Source organism: Lichenostomus cassidix, chromosome Z, assembly GCF_008360975.1.
Source record: "Lichenostomus cassidix isolate B80296 chromosome Z, HeHo_3.0, whole genome shotgun sequence".
Lineage (NCBI taxonomy): Eukaryota > Metazoa > Chordata > Aves > Passeriformes > Meliphagidae > Lichenostomus > Lichenostomus cassidix.
This window is the reverse complement of record NC_139511.1, coordinates 38,551,833-38,575,060: the sequence shown is the minus strand read 5'-3', so window position 1 is coordinate 38,575,060 and position 23,228 is coordinate 38,551,833. Positions and strand designations below refer to the sequence as shown.

Sequence of the window (23,228 nt, the reverse complement as noted above, 5' to 3'; positions counted from 1 at the left end):
GAGGAACACAAGATGCAGCAGGCATATCCCAAAGGACTGAAAGCCCATGGGAAGGTCCCATGCTTGGGGAGTTCATGAAAGAGATTGGAGTAGAGGAAGAGTAAGAAGGAATGAGTGGCAGACAGAAATGGCAATCGTCATTGCCCATCTCCTTGAGCTACTCAGGGCAATGAGAATGTAGAGGAGTCAGAAATGAAGGAGTAAAGTTGAGCCTGGAATTAAACAGGAGAAGGATGGTTTCAGTTTTGCCTCTACTGACAGTTGGAAATAGAATGAAAAGTCAAGTCAAGTCTGTTGTGCCTATGACAGTAATTGGTAAGCAATCTTTGTGTCTTAATCCTAAACTATAAGCTATTTTATTGTATTTTTTCCTCTTGACCTGTTGAGGAGAGGGAGTGAGAGAGCAGTTGGGTAGGCATCTGGGACCTAACCAAGATCAAACAAGCCCCCTACAACCATGTATCTGTGACCAAAACCTAAACAGTTAATATTACAGACATTTAACAAGAGCAGAGAGGTGATATTCCTGTGAGACTCCCTGAGACATTTTTACTTGGAGCTTATTTCTACTCAATTAAATTATTAATTTCTCTTCTTTGGGTGGAAATTGTCTCCTATTCACTATTTATTTCTTGTAACATAAAAGAAAACCACTCAAACACCATGCACTATTTTCCTACTTGAGTCTACATCCAAAGGAAAACGCTTCCTCATAAATTTCATATTAGTCTTTATATATAGATTATATTTAGACTTCATATAGGCTCAAGTACAGTAGACATTAATATAGATAATTAACAGATGCATTGTGTAAGCTCCTACTTCCTGTTTCTTCATTGAATATATCAATTGGATAGGTTATATATTATTGTATGACTGTTGAAACTAAAGGACTCCCCTCCAGATTAAAGCAGGTCATTAACATCCAGGTTAAAAGACACATTCTTCCTACTTCATTTTATTTAACCTTACAGCAGCCTCCTGGTGTTGCTATGTGCAAACACAGAAGCAGTAATTTTTATAAAATATGCAAGAGAGAGGAGAGACTAAGTAGCAAGAATAAAAGCTATATGCCTAAAGGGAAGTATCAATAAACAGATCTAATAAAGTCAGTGGAGGGCAGAAAAAATGCAGAGGATCTTTTTAATGAGGAATTATCAGGTTCCTTTTCAGGGAACAGGGAGGTAGATACTACCTTTTTTCTTGTCACTTTACAGGCTTTTTATGTTTAACAAGACCACAAATACATTTTAAAATGTGTCTAAGAATATTTTCTTTTCTTTTTTAACTCATGGCAGAGAACTGTTTATTTTTCCAGTCAAATCCTACTAAGCCTTGGATTTCAAGTGGTAGAACAATTACCTTCTGACAGAAGAGCCCAGAGAATCAAGTATAAAAGAATGTTTCCACTGTTCTCAAGATACTCCGCAGAAGGGCTAAGATTAATGGCTATGTTCCCAGACACAAATGCAGTACTGTGTCCTTCCAATATCTCAGTACAGGGCAGCAAAAATAACGTGCTGGAGCAAAAACCCTCCTGCCTCATTTATATTTCAAACTATTTCTAATACTGGCTTGAAGTGAAATAATATTCCCCATTAACTTGCATATTTTCTGTTTGCATTTTGCATTCTGTTAATTAAATGGAATATTTCACATTGAACAATCTTCTATTCACATGCACATGTGGGTTTTTTTTCACTTTTGGTATAGATGGTGACTTCAGGTGTACATACTTGTAAAAAGCCTGGTTCTCCACCCCACATTTCCAAAGATGCTTGCAGGCTGCTGGTGTAGAAGTATGGAATGACAGCACAGCCTTTTTCTAAGTGCAAGGAAAAGAAAGCAAATGAAAGCAGTGAAAATGTTGAATTCTCAGAGGCTGAAGTAGCTGTACCTAATGAATGGCATCACCTTTAACCAGATACACCGAAGACCAAGTTTTCCTGTGTAGCCTAAACCTGTGGTTCACCCACAGATGTATAGTCCATACATAGCTAATATTCAAACTGCCCAGGCAATTTTTTTAGAAATAATAGGAGATGCTTGGACAGAGCATGGAAGAGAATGTGTTCAAGTGGCTTGTAAAATAACTGCGTAACAGGTCAAAATAAAAGGAGGGAAGTTTCTGTGTTCGACATTCTACATTGCACAGTTGGTGCACTGCTTACCATCCACCTCTCTCCCTCCTCCCTACAATTTAATGCCCTACCATCAAAATCTCCTTGCAGCCACACAAGCTTTGTTTCCTTCATTCATTTTCTTTCCTCACCTGCATTCAAAACCATCACCTTAGGCTACATCACTCTGACCTAGGGAAAGAGCTGATTATAACATGCTGTAGGCAAAAGTCTCAAGGATGTCAATGACAAGAGCCCAGTGATGGGACTCCTAACCACCTGGGACAGATTTTGGATTTTTCAGCTGACCAAGATTTGAGGATATGATTGTGATTATCCAAAAATACCTCACATTGATCCAGGTATCAATGCTTACTTGAATTTGAATCTTATACAGACATCTTGTATACTTTAGACTGGGTGAGTACAGATTTAGCACTTTAAAAGAAATCAAAGCTTGACTCCAAAAGCATCCAAAACCATGACAAGTCAACATAGCACAGCATGAATATTAAGTGAGAAATGTCTCAACGCTTTACAAATTAGACATTTTTTCAAAAATGGCAACAATCACATTCACTCATAATCCATATTTTAGTTGCGATATGAAGCAAAATTATTGATTACTTAAAAGTTTGTTTAGTTAAATAAATATGTCTTAGTGGATCTTAATAAAATACAGAAGTTCTGTAAAAAATATTAAACCTAACCTCTTTCTGAGCTCCAAACACATAAAAAGTCTTCCCTTCAAATTTCAGTTTATAGACATCACACCTAGAAAGAGAAAAAATATTTGAATGTAGGGAAAACAGATAGATCTACAAGTAAGAAAAGTAACTAGCATGTATGTTTCCCTGATTCCCAAAGTTAATCAGGCTATCAAATGAAAAAAGGCCTCAACAGGCCTTACAAGCTTTTTGATAAAAGTATTTAATAATGTAATTCTTTTAGAGAACATAAGCTCAGGGTATTTCTTTTACATCCCTATTAAGGTACTTCTCTATGTATGTTCAAAGCATTAACATTGTATGCTGGAAAGTAAAGAGGAAATTAAAGGTAGGCAGAAGCTTATATTTACTCTTTATTTATGACAGTTTGTAATTGGTCTAACATCTTAAAATCTAATGTCTATTGTAATTAAATTGAGGGAAAGATAATGTTCTTTTCTTTGTACTTATTTCTCTGATGCTTCTTATCACACAGTAAGTAGTACCTGACTACTTACTACAGAACACAAGAGGAAGAAAAAGAAAATGTTTGACAGCACTTGTTATAGAGGGGCCTTATGAGTTGTAAAACCTATACCAAAAGTTAATTTAATCAAAGTTAAGAGCTCAATCTACGTGTGGAATAACAATACACCATGAAATGGCAATGTGATGCCTCTGTTTAAATTGTAATGGAAACTTTGTCATTACCAGAGTTAAAATGGAGACACTGTTGTTTTTCATAAGCTTCTCTAAGAGTTTTGGATGTCAGAGTTGAAACAGGAATAATTCTGGAGGCAAGGACAACGCTATACTTGAAACTTTATAACAAGAGCTTTCCTTTTCCATGAGAAAAACAAAAAGCATTAGAGCTGAGAAAGAATTTACATTGAAAAGAAAAACTGAAATACAAATTTGGATTTGCAAATTTCAGCTAAAATTAGTTACAGCTACTAGCATGAAAGAAGCAGTACACAGTGTTCACATAAATCTAACCAGATTGACCTTCCAACCTCTTCTGTAACACTGAGACAGTTTATTGGCTTTTCCTCTATCACTACTTCATTTTTTATCTAGTTTACATATTAAAGCCCTTTAAAAATATGCCTAGATTACCAAGAGGATATGTTATCCTCAAATAACATGAAAAGCTAAGTGCTGTGAAATTAATTTCCCACAGTATGGTGGCACGTGCTTGGCAAATGCCACTTTATCTTCAGTGCACCATAGACTGACATTACAGTTATATTTTCCTTATGCCAAAACCACTGAATACTGCAACCAGGGCTACCAAAAATTAACCCTACAGAAACCACAGCATAAATCCAGGATCACCAGTGGATGGCATTTGACAGGCATGTCCCCAGAGCTCCATGGGGAACTCAATTGTACAGACAGGACTACACTGATTTTACACCTCTGGAGATTTCAGATATTCAGCACTCAGGGAAGTTTCTACAGGCATGCAGCAAGGAGCCCAGCTTCAACTTTTTTTCACCTTCCGCCCATCCTGATATGACAAGACAGGCTGAGAACTCAGAGATGGAGCAGCCACACCTAAGTAACTGTTGTTGGCATCCATGTAGCAGCAGGGCTAAAATGAGATTATTAGCATCTCAACATGACTAGTCACTGTGCACCACACTGCTGAGGGCATGGCCAGCTGCTCTTAACATCATCTGCAGGAACTCAGTTTTACTTCTTCCTCAATCGATTTAGTTGAGGAGTACAAAAGAAAAGAAAAAAAAACAAACCAAGGACAATTGCATAAGTGCCCACTTCTTACAAAAAGATACAAAAAAATTAAAAATTCAAAGGTTTTCTCACCTCCTCCTCTGCTTACCAGATAAATTCTTCTATATTTTTTAAAATTAGGATAATTAAATGAGGAAATAGCAATATTTCAAAGGGTAAAATAAGGATTAAGGTAGACTCTGTAAATTATTCCAGAAATCTCTGCCAATAAGCCTCAGTGGTGATTTACAGCACAGCTGAAAAATCAACTTAATCAGTTTCAGTATTTGTAAATTATGTTGACTAATGCACCCTGTGGAACAATTTTCACTGGGAGTTGAATGAGACCAAATTTGTTGTTGTTTTTATTATCCAAAATTCTGTTACAACAGAAACATGATGGGGCAGGAGAAATAATATTCACATGGTTCACCTTAAAGACAGTAAATAGTGAAGACAGTAGGAAGAAGGGAAGACACAGGAGAAGGTACCCTTATTTATTAAAATATTCTTACATCATATGCTTACCATTTTAATAAATGAATTCTTTTATTCCCTTGGAAAACTACAAATCCTGCAGCAGTGAATCCTAAAAATGTAGTAGTCCCGAATGAGTCCTTGAAAAAGAAAAAGAAATATAATTGTCCCCTCATCCAATGAGGTGTTTTTTACTGATAGCATAAATTGTTAGACCATTGTAGATTACCTGTATTTTTTTTCCTTTTCAAAACAAATTTTGCTTTCAAAATGTACATTTCTAAAGAAAAGGACTGCTCTTGGCAATACAGCCCTCTTTTATTTCTAGGCATTTAAGTGAGTAACAGCATCTTATGCTTTCTTTCCATCTACCTGTAGATGACAACAGGGACTCCTTAGGTAGGCTCACCAATTTTATTGAAAAAAATACTTATTATGTGTGTACCATTCATAACAAGAGAACTAGCTACAAACCAGGGATTATTATCTGATTAAACATTGACTTTTATTTTTAGGATTTCACAATGCATTGTTCCTCTTCAAGGTATTGTGTTGGAAATACTGCTGAGAGACAGCATTTACAACTTTAAGTTTTTGGTTTGTACTCAAGTACTCTAGAGTACAAACCAGAAGATATAGTGGTACTTGCTTTTCAAATGGAAAAGAAAATTTTTAACATTTTTAACTTCACAATAAAAGTTCTGGCTTACAATTTTTGATTAATGGTTGAGAATTTTATATTAAGAAGATTTTCTGTCCCTCCCAAGTTCCATACCCTCATCTTCCTAAATTTATTACTTTATTATGCCTTATGTTGCCAGCCAGAAACAGGGCTGGCTCCAGACTAGCAGTCACAGCACTGGAAAGAGCACATCATAAGGAGCCAGCAAAGAACTTTGCTTTGCATTTCACTGCCAGAAGAGAGACAATTTTTCCTTAAGCACGGGCGATGAACCTCTGATTTCCCCTACACTACAAGCTCTGCCCCACAGGTAAAGAGGAAATTCTGAGCCAGTTATGCCGCTCAGTGCCAGCCTAAGTCTGTGGGATGCCTTATAGAAAATCTGCCATATAGTTTCAAAATAAAGTCTACTACATCACTGACTTCACTGAGCTCTGAACCAGACCCTGCCTTTCACACAGGAGAACTATTCCATATTCTGTAAGCAGTATTTACAAAATCTGCTGTGGCTTTATGTGAGAGCTGACTGCATAAGGGTGCTCACCCCCAGAACAGCTAACTGAAAAGTACTGCTGTCCCAGCAGAAGAGATAATACATCAGCCAAAGTGAAAGCATCAGTTAAGACACAAAGCAAGTCACACTAAAAATAAATACTGCAGATTATGCAGATATAATCAAGTAATTAAAAATGCAGGGATAATCAGAACTGGTAATTAAGATCACCTTCTTATAGAGGGCCACAAAATAGCAAAGTGGGAAGTGGGAATGGGACGTGGGTTCTCCTCTGTGTACATTTGGCTAGCTGTTCTTCCTAAGATTTGCATATTTTGATGGTGTTTAAAAAACTGATCTGCCATGGACTACCAAATTTGTTGCATCTTCTGGGCAATTCAGAACAATGCTGAATTCTGAAAAATCATGAAAAAATGCTGAATCCTTGGAAAATAAAACATATTTCCCACCTGGAGTACTTAAAAGAAACCTTTGCATTAAATGCAAAGAAATGATGACGTATGATCAGAGCTTATGTCATGACACTCTACTGGATACTCATATGATGTTCTGCTTCCTCTGGGGAGACCGTTCTTTTGACTGATGCAGAAACATTAACCAGTCAGTGCTCTTCCAAGGCTTAAGTTCCAGGGCAGGCTTTTTATAAATTACTCCTCATTTGTGCCTGGATAAAAATCAGAGCTAAATCAACTCCATTACTAGCTTTTAACTAAGTGCTAGTAAAAACAATATTTTATTAAAAGTTAGTAAGAAGAGCTGTTACCTTGCAAGGATGAGGATCAACGCCATAAGTTTCCAAAGAATTTGCTTTAAGAAGCAAGTTAAATTCAGCAACAGCTGGGCTCTGACCTCTGAAATTACAAAAGAAAAAGGAGTTTGACAATAACAAGAAATAGGAGAAAAAGATTTTTTGAGTGGAGAGTTTAAATGCCTAAAAACAGAGGAAATTTTTAATGACATTCAAACTATTTCAACTGTGCTTTGTTTACAATAAAAAGATAGAAAACTTTGCACATGTATTCTTCTGCTGAATTGTACAGTGCCTGATGTTTTCAGGTAAATTCTGATGTTTTTTCTCAAGCCTGAGATAAAAACAACTAACCAGAATTATCTAATATCCTGCAAGTATTTCCTGTCTTCTCATATACCTTCATGTCAGCCTGAATATGAAATAAACCTCAGCATCTTTTTTCCACAAACTCTTGCTCCCCACCTCATTTAAAAGGTTTGTGCAGATTAACAAACATTCCTTCCAGTGCAGGGCATAAACACAGCAATCATATTACACTGCCTACTCAGATGTATGTCTAATTATAGCAGTGCCTGCTACCAACATGATAGCTCAGAATCTGTCAGCATTTCCACTTATACGGCCCTATTTTTAGGGTGTCTATAATCAACAGTGAATATACACTAAAGCCTGAAAGATGGCATGCAAGGATTGAGTTCTAGAGTAAGTTTTATTATTTGATTTTTGGTAACTCCTGCCATTCCAGTAAGCTCTAACACAGATTTACAATGCCTATTTGAAAGTGAACTGTTTCAAGTATTATTTCTTTTATGTCTTTGTATGACTACAATACATGATTCTGATAGATAATATGGTTTTATGATAATGAACAGTGCCTAGGACATTCAGAAAGCCAAGTTTCATAAGTATGTTTTGTGCAAATTATTAAAAAAAAGAAGCCACAACCAAATTTTCCAGGAACATAGCAACTGTCATACTTTATGCTACCCCTGAATTTTGGAGTCCAGCCCCACACTGTGACAAATGGTACATGGGAATTGACATTTAAAACTGCATTGTGTATGGGTGTAGCATAATTTCCCTTTTAGTCTGTTATTCTCCATCAGATAAAACCAACAAGTTTTGACATATGATATCCACTATTTGGCTAAAAGTTCAGTTTGGTGATGAAGACAACATTCAGCATGCTTGTGGATATCAAATCCTATTTTGAACCTAACAGTATGATGACCTGTGCCAATGTAAGTATCAATAACCTATTTAAAAATCGCTCATTTTTACTTTGCTATTCATCGTCTCCCAGTCAATCCCATGATATTTCTTGTGCTTCTTCAATATTTATTTTAGACCTCTTTGGTACTACACAACCTTCACCTTATTTTAGACCACATTTTTGTGGATGTTTTGCTTTTAAATTAAAAAACAAATAGAGAAGAAGTGGCCTTCTTTCTTTTTCCTATTTTGATCTCTTTCTCACCACTTGCCAGTGGGGAAGAGCAAGTATTAAGGGGAACACCAAAAATTACAAATTAGTATTTACATAGCTAAATATTTAAGGTGAAAGCAGCATGAAAGCAGCAAACAAAACAAAATGCTTTTTTTTCAGTCAATTTTTTGGTAGCTGTACTAAATTTTTTCTCCATTTACAATACTACTAAATCACAACATTATGTGTCATCACAACTGTAAGACTATAAATGACCCCTAAAAAGGCAACACGTTTGTTTCATGTACCAGTCAACTGCACTAGACAGAATTAATTAACTAGTTTGACCTAAATTACTTAGAATAGTTAGAATAGTTATGTTGCATAGTGAAAAGCCAAACAAATTGTTTGATTGCTTATTGCATATTGGGCCTTAAAAAAATAAAGTATTATAAAATGCATCTTTCATATGCTTCTGTTTCCTGGTCCAAAGGATAGTCAGTCTTCTGGTTTCAATGGACCAAAAAGTGATAAGTAGTTTGCAATAATGTAGTTTGGGGAGCTGGCATATTCAAATGGAGGAAAAAAAGTCTTTCCCTGCTATTACTGTTAAAGAGATAATTTAAAAAAAAAAAAATTATCACGCTCCCCTCACCTATAGCCTCTGATACTACACTGATTTTGTGCACATCAAGTGAAACAAGCTGTGGTATAAGAGTGAAAAAAAGCAGAAGATATGGACAAATTTGATCTTACCCAATTACAGGCCAATCAAGTGGCTACAATGCAAAGCCTTAAAAGAACATCACAAAGCACAAGAGTCAAGGGCAATACCGAATTAAAAAATCCTCATTCATCTCTTATCAAAGGATTAATATTTAAGCCTTGATAATACGCTTTTCATTTGTAACTAAGTAATGAAATTTTTCTTACTAAATAAAAATATAACTGTAGCAAATCCTACCAGCAAAGAAAAGTCAACATTTTTTATCAGTCTCTGATCTAACATTAGATGAGCTTTTGAATTGCTTTGTTAAAAAGCCTTTAAGCTTTCTACATGCAACAAACAGCCCTACTCAAGAATTTATAGTGTCCTCACTTATGTAAGTGTTTCAACTATTGCCTCTTAGAGTGGAAAAACAGGGAATATTTAGGCAACACATCTTCACTTTTTTGGAACTCAGTGTCTCAGGAAAGTCATGTCTCTCAGTGCATTTACTTCTCTTGACTTTATCTTCAGTATTTATTCAGCATTAAGTGAAAGATACATTCCCTTTCTAGATGTCGCAGGAACTGCAGCACCCTTCTGCAGCATAGCAAAGGTTTTGGACAGGACCAGCAAAAGAAACCACTACTCAGAAAAGTTTCTGCATACCATACAAATTATAAGAAGGAGATCAATTGTGAAATTAGAGATCTACAGGCATTAGCTACAAATTAATGATTCAGCCTAGGAATCAATCCCAAAGTTCCTAGTAATATTTTAATGAAACAAATACTTCAATAGAACCCTGAGAAGCATGCAATACACTCTGTTTTTAACTTGAGGCTCATGAGAATTATGCACTTAGAGGACGTAAAAGCCCTGTTTATTCCCCACAGGTTCCCCAGCTCTGAAGCACTTCAAAGGCAAGGAAGCTCAACAGGGAATAACTTCCAGGGTGTGTCACAGTGATGGTCTACTTGCTTCACTCGCTGCCAATACCAATTCACTACAGAATTTTCTCCATTTCATACTTTTCCTTTGAAGTATGTATCTGTTACACACAGAAGTAATGAATCTTAGTGAAAGTTAAGGATGAAATTGCATAGGATCGAGTATTAATTCCTTTTAACAAAGAAGATCATATAGCAATAACAGCAAAGGAAAAAATGTTTTTAATGCTATTCTCATTGTCTTGGCTCCTGAGTGACATTAGTGAGGTCACTTCATTTGTCTTCTCTGATTCTTTTACTGATTTACAAAGTGCTGTGAGATATTAACAAACTAGTAATAATAACAATTACAGTCCACCCTTTTGCCTCATCTCTGTGTCAAGCAAAGGTACTTGCTGCAGAACACAATAGCAATACTTTACTAGAGTATGTCATATGTATGTTAAATTTCTGGACATTTGTGGTTTGTAAAGTGTATCAACATCTTTTAATATAATAAATAAATATGTACATAATGGTCTGGGCTCTAGAGACATTACATATTCACCTCCACACAAACCAGGGAAACCAGTCATAATGCTTTAAATAACATAGGCTCAGTCACCATCAACCACTCTTTGCCCTGCCCTGCAACCATGGGTATATTTCACTGTGGTCTGAGGAGAGACAGAAACAATTTCAAGAAGGAAGCCCTCCTGTTAAATATTCTTCTTGTTATATCCCAGATCTTGTAGAGGACATCCCTCAGCAGAACAGAGTTACCTGGGCTTCCTCTTAACATAACATAAAGATAGAACTCTGCATAAAGAAATAGTGCATTTTGCTGCACTGTACACTGAACACAGAATGGCTTACTACATTAATAGGGTTTTGCTGTTGTGTCTTTAAATCTTTTTACATGTAGTTGAGACTCCAATTGCTATAAAATTATTGTCCTAATAGTCTTGATCAGCTTTCACTTTAAGCTCAGAAGATTTAGGCAGATAGTGGAGAAGTTTTTAATAAAGTCTGTTTGCTACTATTTTTAGTCATAATAATGGCGCTATGTAGTATTGAAATAAACCTGCTATGATTGTTAATGTTTCAATTGTAGTGGAAACAATAGCACAGCAGTGGTGATAATTTCAAAGTACTAAATGAAGACACTGGTAAATGAAATTGCAAGGTAGGTTGTGGTTCAGTTTATCAGAAGAGTAAGGCCAGGCTCAGCAAATTGCCCAAGCAGCAGTGCAGCTCCCCAGGAACAGCCCAGCCTGGCCCTGGAGAAAGATAAAAGCATCTAAATGGGTTTGTATATGGAAAGAAACTTTATCATCGAGGAAGTAAATGAATTGCTGAAAACTGCTGAAACATACTAAACTTAGAAAGCTGCAGAACCCTTAAATATAAATTTTAACTTTTACTGCAAAATTGTTTTTTCTCTCAGACAGGTAGAATCTGAGTAAAACCCAAATAATCACTTTAAACAATAATCAAACTCTTTTACTGAGTCTATTACATGCTTATGGGTTTAATTTTACAGCATGAATGCTGTGATGATATGTGCCACTTACATAACTCCTTCTACCAGAACATTTCAAATTACTTGCGTGCCTTCAGAGATCAAATTGAGATGGTGTCTCTGAAGTTTTTGTTCAGACATTTGTATTTCAGCTTCATTTCATAAATTGATGCAGTGATACAGCTTTAAGCATATTCAAAGATAGAATACATTTACAGAACAGATGCAGTTTTAATTTACCTGTTATTAATTTAAAATGTATTCCCATGATACAGAGAAATCTACTAAGCTTTTTGGTTTTATTATGACAATAGAGTAATATTTCTGGTCCAGACACACCCAGCCCATAAAGGATTCTCCAAATAGAGAAGAGGTGAGGAGGGAGGAGGGGGGCAGAGGAAATAGGTCCTCCTAGCTGATTAAAAAATCTGTACATTGTAGAAGTTCACACAGACATCTTAAGTGTGTTAAGTATGCAGAACCTGAATCCAAACCTCACCATAAGACAAGCAACAACTAGCATGATAAAAAAAATTGACATTTGTAGATCATGATTATGATCGCTCTTCCCAGGGAATAAAAAGTCAAAAAAATACAGCGCATGCAAATGTACACACACACACACACAAGATATATCTTTCCTAAAGCTAAAAATTATCAATGTTGCCACAAAAAAATGCAACCTTTTAAACTCAAGCTGATTATCCTTTCTACTGAATATTTTTTGGAATTATATTAGAAGAAAAATCTTATGTTTTGAGATATCTTTTCAGTTTTTCCAAAGAGAATGGGAAAGAAAACTCTTCTGTCTGTGAAGTTCCTTTCTCTAGATTACTGCTACAACTCCATCTTCCATTAAATTCCTGCTCAGGTAAAGCTGTTCCTCACCATAAAGCTTCTGGAAATATTCTCCATGCAATGCAAACACTAATCCAACAAAACCACATCTCACTATTTTCTAGTTAGTGAATCCAGAATTACAAGGACAGTCCCATGATTTGAATTGTTTCTAATCACATTTCTGTCAGAAAAAATATGGTTCAGAAGAAAAAAGCTTTGAGGAAATCAGCACACACCCGATCCTTCAGGGAAAGGACTAGGTGACTACATTCCAACCATCTCTCTAATTCATCCAGATTACGACTGATACAAATTCTGGAGTGAAAACACTGGGAAAATGTAGCAGAATACCAACAAATGATTCAGCTATTACATTACATACAACAGTGTTTTAATAACTAGAGAGAATTAGTTATTTTTGAAGCTGGAGTGACAGTTGCCAACATATGGCCTGATAGACAAATCTAAATGCCTACATGGGGAAACTCTAAGTGAGGAAGCACAGGATAGATACCAAGGCTGAAATGAAGAGGACATTCAGCACAGCCTGTAACGTAGGTGGGGCCTGAGCAGTAATCACCACTGTCTGCCTGAGAACTCTCACTCAATGTCATTGTCCTTCTCAGCCCTCCAAAGTCCACAATATAGATTTTGTGTAACTAGGAACTAAAAAGACTTTGACCTCTGAGGCCTGAAAGGCATTTATCCCTGCAACAGCCCAAGCCCTGTTCTTTTCCAGACATTCTCCCCAGCTCCATGTAAACCAGGGTCCCCAGCAAAGTGGCTTCTGTCTCCTGTAACATGATTTGCAAGTTTTGGAGTATACTATCTGTCTGTTCCATTGAATTCCCTTCATGCATACGAGGGTGTTAGATACCAATGTGATTAGGGTAGTACTAGAAGCTAAATTTAAAGTGTAAATGAGTGTGCTGCCAGCATTATGCATAAAACCATATAATATGTACTTCTAATTGTAAGAAGTACTCAAATGAAATAAATCCACCTTATTCCGGGCTTGTTAAATGGGAATTTAGTTTTGGTGCTTTTTAGTGTATTCACCATATGCTGAATTTTAATTTATTCAGCATGCAAGAAGTTGCTTTAATCTCAAACGAAATTATATTAACACCCACAAAGAAAAGCATTTTCTAACAACCCTTGCCAAGTTCTCTAGCAGAGCCTCCCAGATTGTACTCAGACAGTAACATTTGTAGTTATGCTTGCCAGTGGCTCTACTGACAGCTGCACTAGAGCTGGAGAGCCACAATACTGGAGACAGGGATATCCTGTGCTCCTGCTGGCACCAGTGTCAAAGCCACATGGGAACTGATGGTATGGCTGAGGGAATACAGCAAGATTCAAAGCAGCACAGGAAATTGAAACGGGCTTAAATCCTCACTGAGTAGTTACAATATAGATGACACAGCAAAGGATGAAAATGTTACATGCCTTTCAAATCAAATTTAAGCAACACTTCTCATTTAGCTTGGATCAAAGACAAGCATTAAGTTGCTACTCTGGTTTTCAAGAAAATACTCTTGAAGCTGAACCCTTTAAATGGCTTTTAAGACAGTTATTTTCAAAATATGGCAGTGATTTCACATCCTCAGAGGAAACTTTCCCTTCTTTCAAAAGATATTCTTTCACATATGACTTTTGCAAAGCATTTGATACACAAAGTAGACATGACAGCCAATTCATCTTAAGCCTGTATATTAAGCCTGTATCCACACTGGCCATCCAAGGGAATAATAAATAACTTATATTTACTGATATGAGGTCAGCATGGGAAACAGTTATTTGAACTCGTCATGTAACCCTATACCTTTTTTGAAAAAGTATATATTCAGATAAATTCAAGGCATTTTACATAACACTTCCATAAACACATGGTGTAGTATTTCATATCAGAACTAGAAATGGATTATTAGTTTTCAGATGGGATAAAAAAAAGGACTTGATTTTCAACCAGTGAGTATTTAAAAAAAAAAAAAAAAAGGAAACCAGAAGGATAAAAACCCTACCAAAATATTAGTCCTACAAATATAAATTCCCTTGATTGGTACTTATGTCAATCTTCCCCTTAAAAATCCCTGTATTTTCAAGTGTCTAGACTCTGGGAGCTCTGGCTGAAAAGTATCTTTCCAAAACAAGGGAACTTTATCACAGTAAAAACCTCTGTTAAAGAATATAAGACTTAATATGAAGTTCATTAGAAGGTATTTTTGTCTTCTGTCTGCTGTCTTTCTGTACTTCCTCCTTCTTTAATGAGTGAAAAATAAGTAATTAAGATTCACAAGACAATCACAACTCAACAAACCTGGCATTAATTTCTATTTGTCACATTTGTATTTTTGCAATTAAGTGCTGAAGAAAGTCACATAATGGGTCACATTTTGATAAAATCCAGTGATGTTCTCACAGCCAAAACCAATAAGAAATAATGCCACCATGTCATACATCTGCTTTAAGTAGCTAATAAAGGCTTCTAAATAGCACCCAATGAGTCACTAGGTCACTGGCATCTATCACAGTATGCTATTGCCCTCATGATCTTCATGCCCCTTTCAAAAGCTAAATTCTTCCATCATTCTGTAGGACAGAAAAAATGGGACCAATGAACAGGTGTTACGGATGCAGAGACAGGATTCAGCGAAGCGCTGGCCTCTTCCAAGCCCCAGGGCTTTGGTTATACAGGAGCCTACTGCAGGAGAGCTGTGTCATGAGCTCTGTTTGTTTACAAACGTGAGGAAAACAAAGAGTCTCACTCACAGAGCTGAAACTGAGAGGTGACTGTTCTGAAGGCACAAAAATGGCACCTGGATCAACAAGGTTGTCAGTCTTATCTGTTCTCACATGTTAGCTGTCAGCTAATGCGCCACTCAAGTATCTTGGAAGAAAAGGCCTTGCAACACTTTTAAAAATACTTGTTGAGCAGCACAATATTAATTTTTATCAGAAAATTCAGCTTGCTGAAGAATGCATTGAAACAGACATGCTAATCAATACCATAGAGAAGCCTGTTTTTCCTATAATTTTTTTCCAGCTAGATATGTAAATCTGATCATCTAGCTCTGGAATTCTCTATATATAATTCATTATATGTCAGATATGTTTTATTAATTTGTACTGCTAGAATAGAGATCCGTGGAATTAAATGTCCAGAAAAAGGTAAAACTTCTGCGTGTCTAGCGAATGTCTGATGTAAAAAATGTAAGAGTATGATCAGTTTTGGGAAGGCAGAGCTACAGTGGGAAATTGCCAGATAGCAACTACCCAGACAGCTCTGAAACTGTCTTTGTTCTCTGAAAATAGACAAATAGGTAAGGCCCACCAGATGCTGACATAAGAAAAGAAAACAGAAAAGAAAAATGGCAGCTCTTAAGGGCTGAAAACAGCTACAACCACTGAGCCTAAAATTTGTAATATATATAAATATATAATATATAAATTGGTAAAACACAGAACAGAAAGAGAAACAAGGAACATGTAAGTGGGACATGTGAGGAGAATTCTGCTTTATAAATTATAGATATGCCTCAAACACTCCCTGGTTTTTTTGTAGGAACCAGCAGATCCACAGGCAAAAAAAGTCAGCCTGATACCATCTGATTTCCAAAAGGCAATCATGAATGCTGTCCCCTAATAAGACTACTGAAGAAATTTAGGGACATCCTCACATGCTGAGCAACCACTGAGGGGGGGAATTCAGAACTTGGAGAATCCCAGAGGAATCTGTGTGAAAGCTTGTAACATTTACTGTCACAGGATCAGACAGATTACAGCAACAGGAAAGGGGATTTTTAAAATTACCTAAAAAATGTCTGATTATGTCTGATTATTCGTAAGAGAGGAACTAGATGATCACATTCACAAAAGATGTGCAGAATTAAACATAAATGAAAAAGCAAACCATCACAGAAAAATACTTCTCTCCCAGTGTTACGGAATATAAAACCTAGTAGCACTGGCATACCACCCTTCTTTCTCTTCTCCTAACTTTAAATAAAGCACTACTGTATTCTTGAAAGACTGCATTTATCAGTCTTTTCAACTGCACCTTGGCTTAAGTGATGAAATACCTTGGTTTTTAAAGGTTGAATTTATCCTTTGGGAATCTGTAGACACTGCATGGAACAATACTGACAGTAAAAGAAATTATTTTTCCTATTTTAAAATGCTGTTTCTATGGGTCTGTGTACAGTGCAGGCTGGACTGCTCTAAAATGTTAGATGCATGACATGTAAAACATCATTTCACTGAAAGAAAAACAAACAAAGTATATAGGTTTCAGGAAGGAAGAAAGAGAAGACACATTAATGCTGGCAAGCTTATTGTCATGAATGTTGCACCTTGCTTGAAAAACATATTTTAGAGGCTTCCGGGGGGAAAAAAAAAAAAGAAAAGAAAAAAAAAAAAGGTGTTTTAAGCTTTAAATCTCCTGAAAAGGAATTTTTCTCCCTTCTTTTTGCTTATATTGAAACATGAAAACAAAACACAGGGTAAGCAAGTGCAAACGGCCTTGTAATCTTGCAATAAAAACTGTCCTTCTACTTTATGTAATTAATCATTTGCTTTCATTTGATTTTCTGCACATGGTACTCCTTCCTCTGTGCTCCAAGGACTATCCTGAGCTAAGTGAAATGCTGAGGGCCTCATGGAAGTTCCCTCTCAACACTCTAAGTGTCATTCACAGACAACCCTGAAGAGGGTACAGTTGCACAGCTCACTGCTACTTCTCTCGTGAAACTCACTCAGCTTAGAAACCAAAACCTTGACTAATCTATTTTCTCCTTTCCCTTTCTTTATGGTATTAAAAGTTTAGGACAGAAAAAAGAGCATATGGAGAGTCTATATCTCACCTCCTTAGTCTTCCAAGGAAGTTACTTAAATACGTTTCTGTGCAATTCACCACTATGTTAACCACCTACAGATAAAATAACCTAATTACAGTTTCAATCAGGTCAACTTCTATCAAGAATTTTAGAATTCTGCACTGTCTGCACTACAGACAGAAATTTCCAAGCAAAAAACGTGTGATCCCTAAATGAAAGATGTTATTCCACTAATCAACCAGAGCAGCTCTGATCATGTGAGCTGCTCCCACTAACCAGACCTACATTTCAAGCAAATGAAGTCTAAATTACCAGCAGGAATCAACTATGATTAATGAAGGTTAACAGGCACAGAAACCCCCTAAGCTGAAACCACATTTTCAAATACAGCCTTTTAGAGGGCATATTGGTAGAGCTTCTATTATAATTCATGGAACAAGCCCTCCTATGTTAACATACACTACTTGGAAACAGATAAAAGTAATTCTTAGCTGTCTCTTTAGCAAACAGCATTATAAATTACCTGAATTCATTTTTATGCATTTCAGCTATTTTCTTCTCGAGCTTTTGTGACTGCTTGGGAAAAATCTTAAAGTCGTTGATGTAATTCTCTGGGTGTTCATCAGGATCATAATCACCAAGCTCAGCTAAACAGATCCAAAATACAAAACAAAACAGAAAAATCCAATTGCAACATTAGTTAATAAGCAAATAAGTCAGTAAACGCAGTGTAATCCAAGGTAGTTCCATGCTCAGTAAGAATCCAGCATGTGTCAAGAAATGCTGCTTTAAGGACTTCATAATTAACTGAAACAACAAAATCCCTCTAACTGCCTCTTCAATCAATGAGTTTCAAGAGAATTTCAATGCCTTATTAACTACTGCATTAATTAGCAATACTAAACTATTTTCTGTGGCAGAAACACTCTCTGTAAAGCAGAAGTATAGGCAATGTTCCCCTTTGAGTATCTATCATTCTGGTACCAAGCAGAACTAAAACAATGCACTCCTGATTCTCCTCTTTTTCACACCATTTATCCTAATTCTGTTCTAGCAGGGAAACACAGGCCATGATATTAATTAAGGTACCGCACAGAACTTGATTTCTCTTCTAAAAGGTGTGTCACTTACATACCCAAACATGGTATTTGGTGTTCTAATTTTCTAAATGAGCCTCCTTTAATAAGGCCTGGGCTCAGTTTTGGTGACGATATGCTGCCTTGTAACGCATTAAGAGCTTCAGTCACATTAAGGCAGAATAAAGGGAACTTCCATACATATGATTTCCCTAATCAGACATTGGGATGATTTCTCTCTGTATAAGGTACACACCTGAATTTGGTCCTAAGGAAATGATGGAGTGAGAGGGGGATTTAAAAAAAAAAATATAGAGAGACAGAAATTAAAATAAAATTTATTTCCCCTTGAATTACACCATCTATTTTTGTCAGAGGTTCCATCATCATACAGGTCTTTAACATAAGAAAGAGCACTGAATGACACTTTCTCCTGCTTAATTCAAACGGAATAGGCTACATTCAAAATGGAGTTTTGCTTTGTTGATAAGTGGAATCTAACATTGATGCCATACTTTTTCACTTAAATACGATAAGGTAACTTATTGGTTTTAATGTTTTTAAGTGCCAGCTTGGTTTCATTGGCTAAACACAATTATTACTAAATAATAAAAATAAAACTGAATTATTTACAACACTTTACAGTGAATGTCAGTACAGAGAAACAGTATTACAACAACAATAAAAAGTCACTGCTAGCTGTCGTCACACAATAGTTTTTCATTGTTGCTTTTATTGAACAAACATGAGTGAAGGACTTAAAGCCTGCTGCTCATACTTACCTTGGACAATACAGGCACCCAAGTAGGCAGCATCAGAAAAGGAACACAGCAAACGGCCATGGAAAATGTCCCTTTTTATTTGTAGATATAAGAGGTATCTGAAATATAATTTAAAAAATTAAGAGACAATGTGCTATCTTTTTGTAACAGATTTAATGTATCAGCATGAAAACAGCTGTGCAACTATTTTGGATCTGTCTCTTGTTATTTAAATGGCAGGGAAAAGAGTCAAAGAACCAAAAGGAAAAAATAGAGGTAAATAGATTTTTTTCAGTAACAGTGAAATACAAAGAGCAAAAGTAACAAAAACCCACTAAAAATATCATAGAGAGTACTTTATTTAAAATACATAGCTATTACAATGATCATTAGTAATGTGAAATAAATTATGGTAATGTAAGCTTGTTGGAGCACTCCTGTTCTCATTATATACAGGTTTACACAAGGAAATCCTTCTCTCACTGTAGGCAAAAAAGCACAGTGACAACAGTGAAGATTTTTCCTCTTCTGTTTTTTGGGGTTTTTTTTGATCTGCAAAGAATCCCAGGTGAAGTTTCAAGGCAGAAATAACTTCTTGAGGCCTAAAGAGCAACAGGCATGGGGGACCTGCCTGGGGGGCATCACCTCTCCCATTCCCCTCTTTCTCTAAAGAAATGGGGGAAAGAAATGGGGGTTCCTTCTACCTGTCCCCTGCCTTCTACCACAGAGCATCTTCAAGCTTTATTTCTGATAGCAAGTGGAGTGGCACAGCTTCAAGGTCACCACTTTCTCTTCTGCTTTCTTCCCTGCAGAGCAGCCTCCTGGAGACAGACCAAGTCACAGCCCACCTACTCACTCCCAGCTTCTTTCCCAGCACCTAGCTGGTTAGAGCCACACCATTCAGCAGTTTCACCCCTCTGGGAAAATAAACTATTTAAACATTGCTTTAAATAGACAAAATCAACCATCTAGAGGGTTCTGTTAAGACTCAGTGGCTTCTGCAGACCTTCAGGACATTCTTTGATGCTGCCAGCCCTCTCCAACCTTGGGGAACATATAGCATAACCAATAAAAATGTGTTTTATGAATAACGCCTATGTCAAACACATTTTGTCCAAGTCACCTGGTTCTGTTTGTGCCATGAGCTCCAAGAGCAAGTCTGGAAATATTACCTGAAAGGCAAGAGAAATTTTCATCCTTTCCCTGGACTTTTACTGAATGCAATAAATGGAAAATAGTTATCACTGAGAAAAGCAATTTTCTCTCATTGTGAACACATCACTACATTACAAGTTCTACAGAAGACTTGTGCTTCAAGACTCTTTTTTTTTTATTTTGCAGCACCTTTTTTTTCCCTGTAATCAATGTCCAGTAACAGCTCACAAGTTAATTTCCATATGTCGGTACAGGTAGATCCCAGGAGAACTACCTGTAGCAGAGTGAACCAAAGGTATCAGTGAGATGAAGTAAAAATTCGTTATCTGCAATAACAATGTACCCAAAAAGGTTCAGTATATTGATGTAAATACCATGCATAACTTGGGCTGTTGAGCAGTCCCTATCCAAAAACTTTTTGGTAAGATTTTCCAGGGTGAAAAAGCGGGATGCGGTTCTCCAGAGTGACCATTAGCTTGCAGCCAAACTGTGTTCAGCTTTTAAGCAGTGCCAAAAAAGCCCCACCCCAGGTTGCAGAGCATGGCTTGTTAGCCAAGCTGGGAGGTCAACAGATCAACATGTGGTATTTCTAAGCGAATAGCTTAGTACCGACCACAGGCAAAGATCCTCAGTGTCACTTGCCAACAACACCAAGCTGTGTGGAGGTCCATCTGCACAGCTGGAGGGAAGGGATGCCATCCAGAGGGACATTATCAGGCTTGAGAAGTGGATCTGCGGAAACTTCATGAAGTTCAGCAAGTCCAAGTGTAAAGTCCTGCAAGTGGGTCAGGGCAATCCCAAGCACAGATACAGGCCAAATGGAGAATGGATTGAGAGCAGCCCTGAAGAGAAGGACTTGGGGGTGTTTCAGAGACTGAAATAGTTCATGCCTCAAACATTTATATAAAGTTTTGCTCATTATAACAAAAAAGTGTATAAGCTACAATCAAAGAAGCCTCCCTGAAGATACCTGGTTGGGACTTTGGACTGAGATTCAAACTGCTGAGACTAGATAAAGGGAAACCTTTTGTTCAGTCATCTCAGGCTGAGGGAAAGGGATGCATCCACAAAGGCCAAACCCATCATTCCTGGCTGAGTATTTGGTGGGGGAGAGCACAGCCCACAGAAGCCAGGTTTGCACAGATTCCTCCCCGACCAAGGTGGAGCTGGGAGGAGGAGGTTTGGGGTGTGTGGTGTAACCTCTGGTCAGAGGCAGTAAACACTCATCTTCTGTTACACAAACTGACTCAGCTGTGGAACCCCCAACCCCACTGGCCACATCCATGGGACTTTCATGTGAGAGGCAGCTGAGGGGGAGTCACAATCCATCACAGACCCCTCAAAGTGCTCCCCAGAGGCCTTGCACCACAGGACTGCAGCTGATGCAAGCAGAGTCTGCTGCTAGAGGCTGCCCCCTCCCCTGGGGGGACATGCCTGGCATTGCCCCTGGCCTGAGTGTATATTAACCCATGGCATCCTGTGCTTTTTGGGGCGACCATCACCACCAAGAAGACCAGCTGGAGAGGATCAACACAACATTGTTGGGATCCATGGATGGTGATATTCTCTTTCTCCCTCTTTCCGTCCCCCCCACCTCTTTTCCTACTACTCTTTTTCTCTCTTTTCCTCTCTCTCTCTCTCATATTTTCTATCAAATAAGACCCATACTATTGACTGGCATATGGCCTCATTTGCACCTTAATTGGGGCAGTGATATTTCCAAAGAACCTTAATAATTGGATCATAACAGGGTGATGGTGGATGAAAAGCTCAACATGGTCCAGCTGTGCACTCACAGCCCAGAAAGCCAACTATATGTTGAGCTGCATCAGAAGAGGTGTGAGCAGCAGGTCAAGGTCTGCTCCTCTACTCTGCTCTGGGAGGCCCCATCCAGAGTACTGCATCCAGCTGTGAGGTATCCAACACAAGAAAGGCATAGACCTATTGGAACAAACCCAGAGAAGACCACCTCTCCTAGGAAGACAGCTGAGATCACCAAAGCAGTAAGGGCAGCCTGGAACAAGACTAAGATATTAGAAGATAAATGTCTTTTTGACTGAAAGGCATTATTGCAAGTTATCCCAAAGGCTGGCTAAACTTCAGACCTTCCTGTAATCCTGACATAGTAACTTATGTCCAGGGTCAGCGAAAAGTTATGAATGTATCCTTGACTCCTGGATTCACTACAGTTTATGTATGTACTTAAAACTGTATACACTTACAGAAATAACTTGCAAAATCAGATCTGATTTTCTTCTTGTGTCCTTCCAACTGCTGTTTTTTTGAAGCCCTGGCATATCTTTATAACCTGATTTACAGCCCTAAGTATTCAAACTTACCAAGAAGCTAGTAAACTTATGCTTCAGTGCTTACACTCACAAATGTGTCTCATTGGAATAACCTCATTTCCATCTATTATCTGCTTGCAGTACAGATGACTCAACTTCAGGTTTGCCAAGCCTTTCCTGCCATGCAGATTAAGGGTCAGCAATATCTATTCTTGTTTTTAAGCAGGCATCATGACCCTCAGAGGCCAGGTTGCAGGCTGCTTAACAGACAACTTATCTATTTTGAGATGTTCAATGAGGCAAGAATGCTTTCCCACAGCCAAACTTTGCGATTTGGCCACATAGTGGTTTTTTATTGCGTTCAGGTCACTTCACTCCATTTATTCCCATAGAAAATGTTTCTCCCAGTGTTGTTGCAATCTTTCCAGCTGACAAATATGGTCATCTCCAGAGATCCAGCAATTCTTCTCAGCATGGTATCAGACTATAACTCACTGCTCTTTTGCATGGTACTGTGCATACTCAGATACAGAGTGGCAGAGGGCAAATGAATGTTTACAATATTTCTGGATTGGGTGCACTTCTACCCAGAAGAATTATTGAGTTCTTCTTGCATATTATTCTGAACATTAACTTCGCATTCTGTTTTCCACAGCAGATATCATCAAGTACAGTGCAGGAGCACTAGTTTCCTGCCAAAGCCTA

At 37.4% G+C, this 23,228-nt stretch overlaps 1 protein-coding gene across 1 annotated transcript in view; it reads right to left on the bottom strand.

The window, feature by feature from the left end:
- FRMD3 (FERM domain containing 3) overlaps positions 1 to 23,228 on the bottom strand; it is a 140,285-nt gene that overhangs the window by 19,872 nt on the left and 97,185 nt on the right. The window contains exons 5-10 of the mRNA XM_085042186.1: positions 19,102 to 19,199; positions 17,767 to 17,890; positions 6,998 to 7,085; positions 5,090 to 5,178; positions 2,831 to 2,894; positions 1,737 to 1,825 (exon numbers count right to left, since the gene is read on the bottom strand). Coding sequence (XP_084898312.1) covers positions 1,737 to 1,825; positions 2,831 to 2,894; positions 5,090 to 5,178; positions 6,998 to 7,085; positions 17,767 to 17,890; positions 19,102 to 19,199 — 552 coding nt within the window. The remainder of the gene's footprint in view (positions 1 to 1,736; positions 1,826 to 2,830; positions 2,895 to 5,089; positions 5,179 to 6,997; positions 7,086 to 17,766; positions 17,891 to 19,101; positions 19,200 to 23,228) is intronic.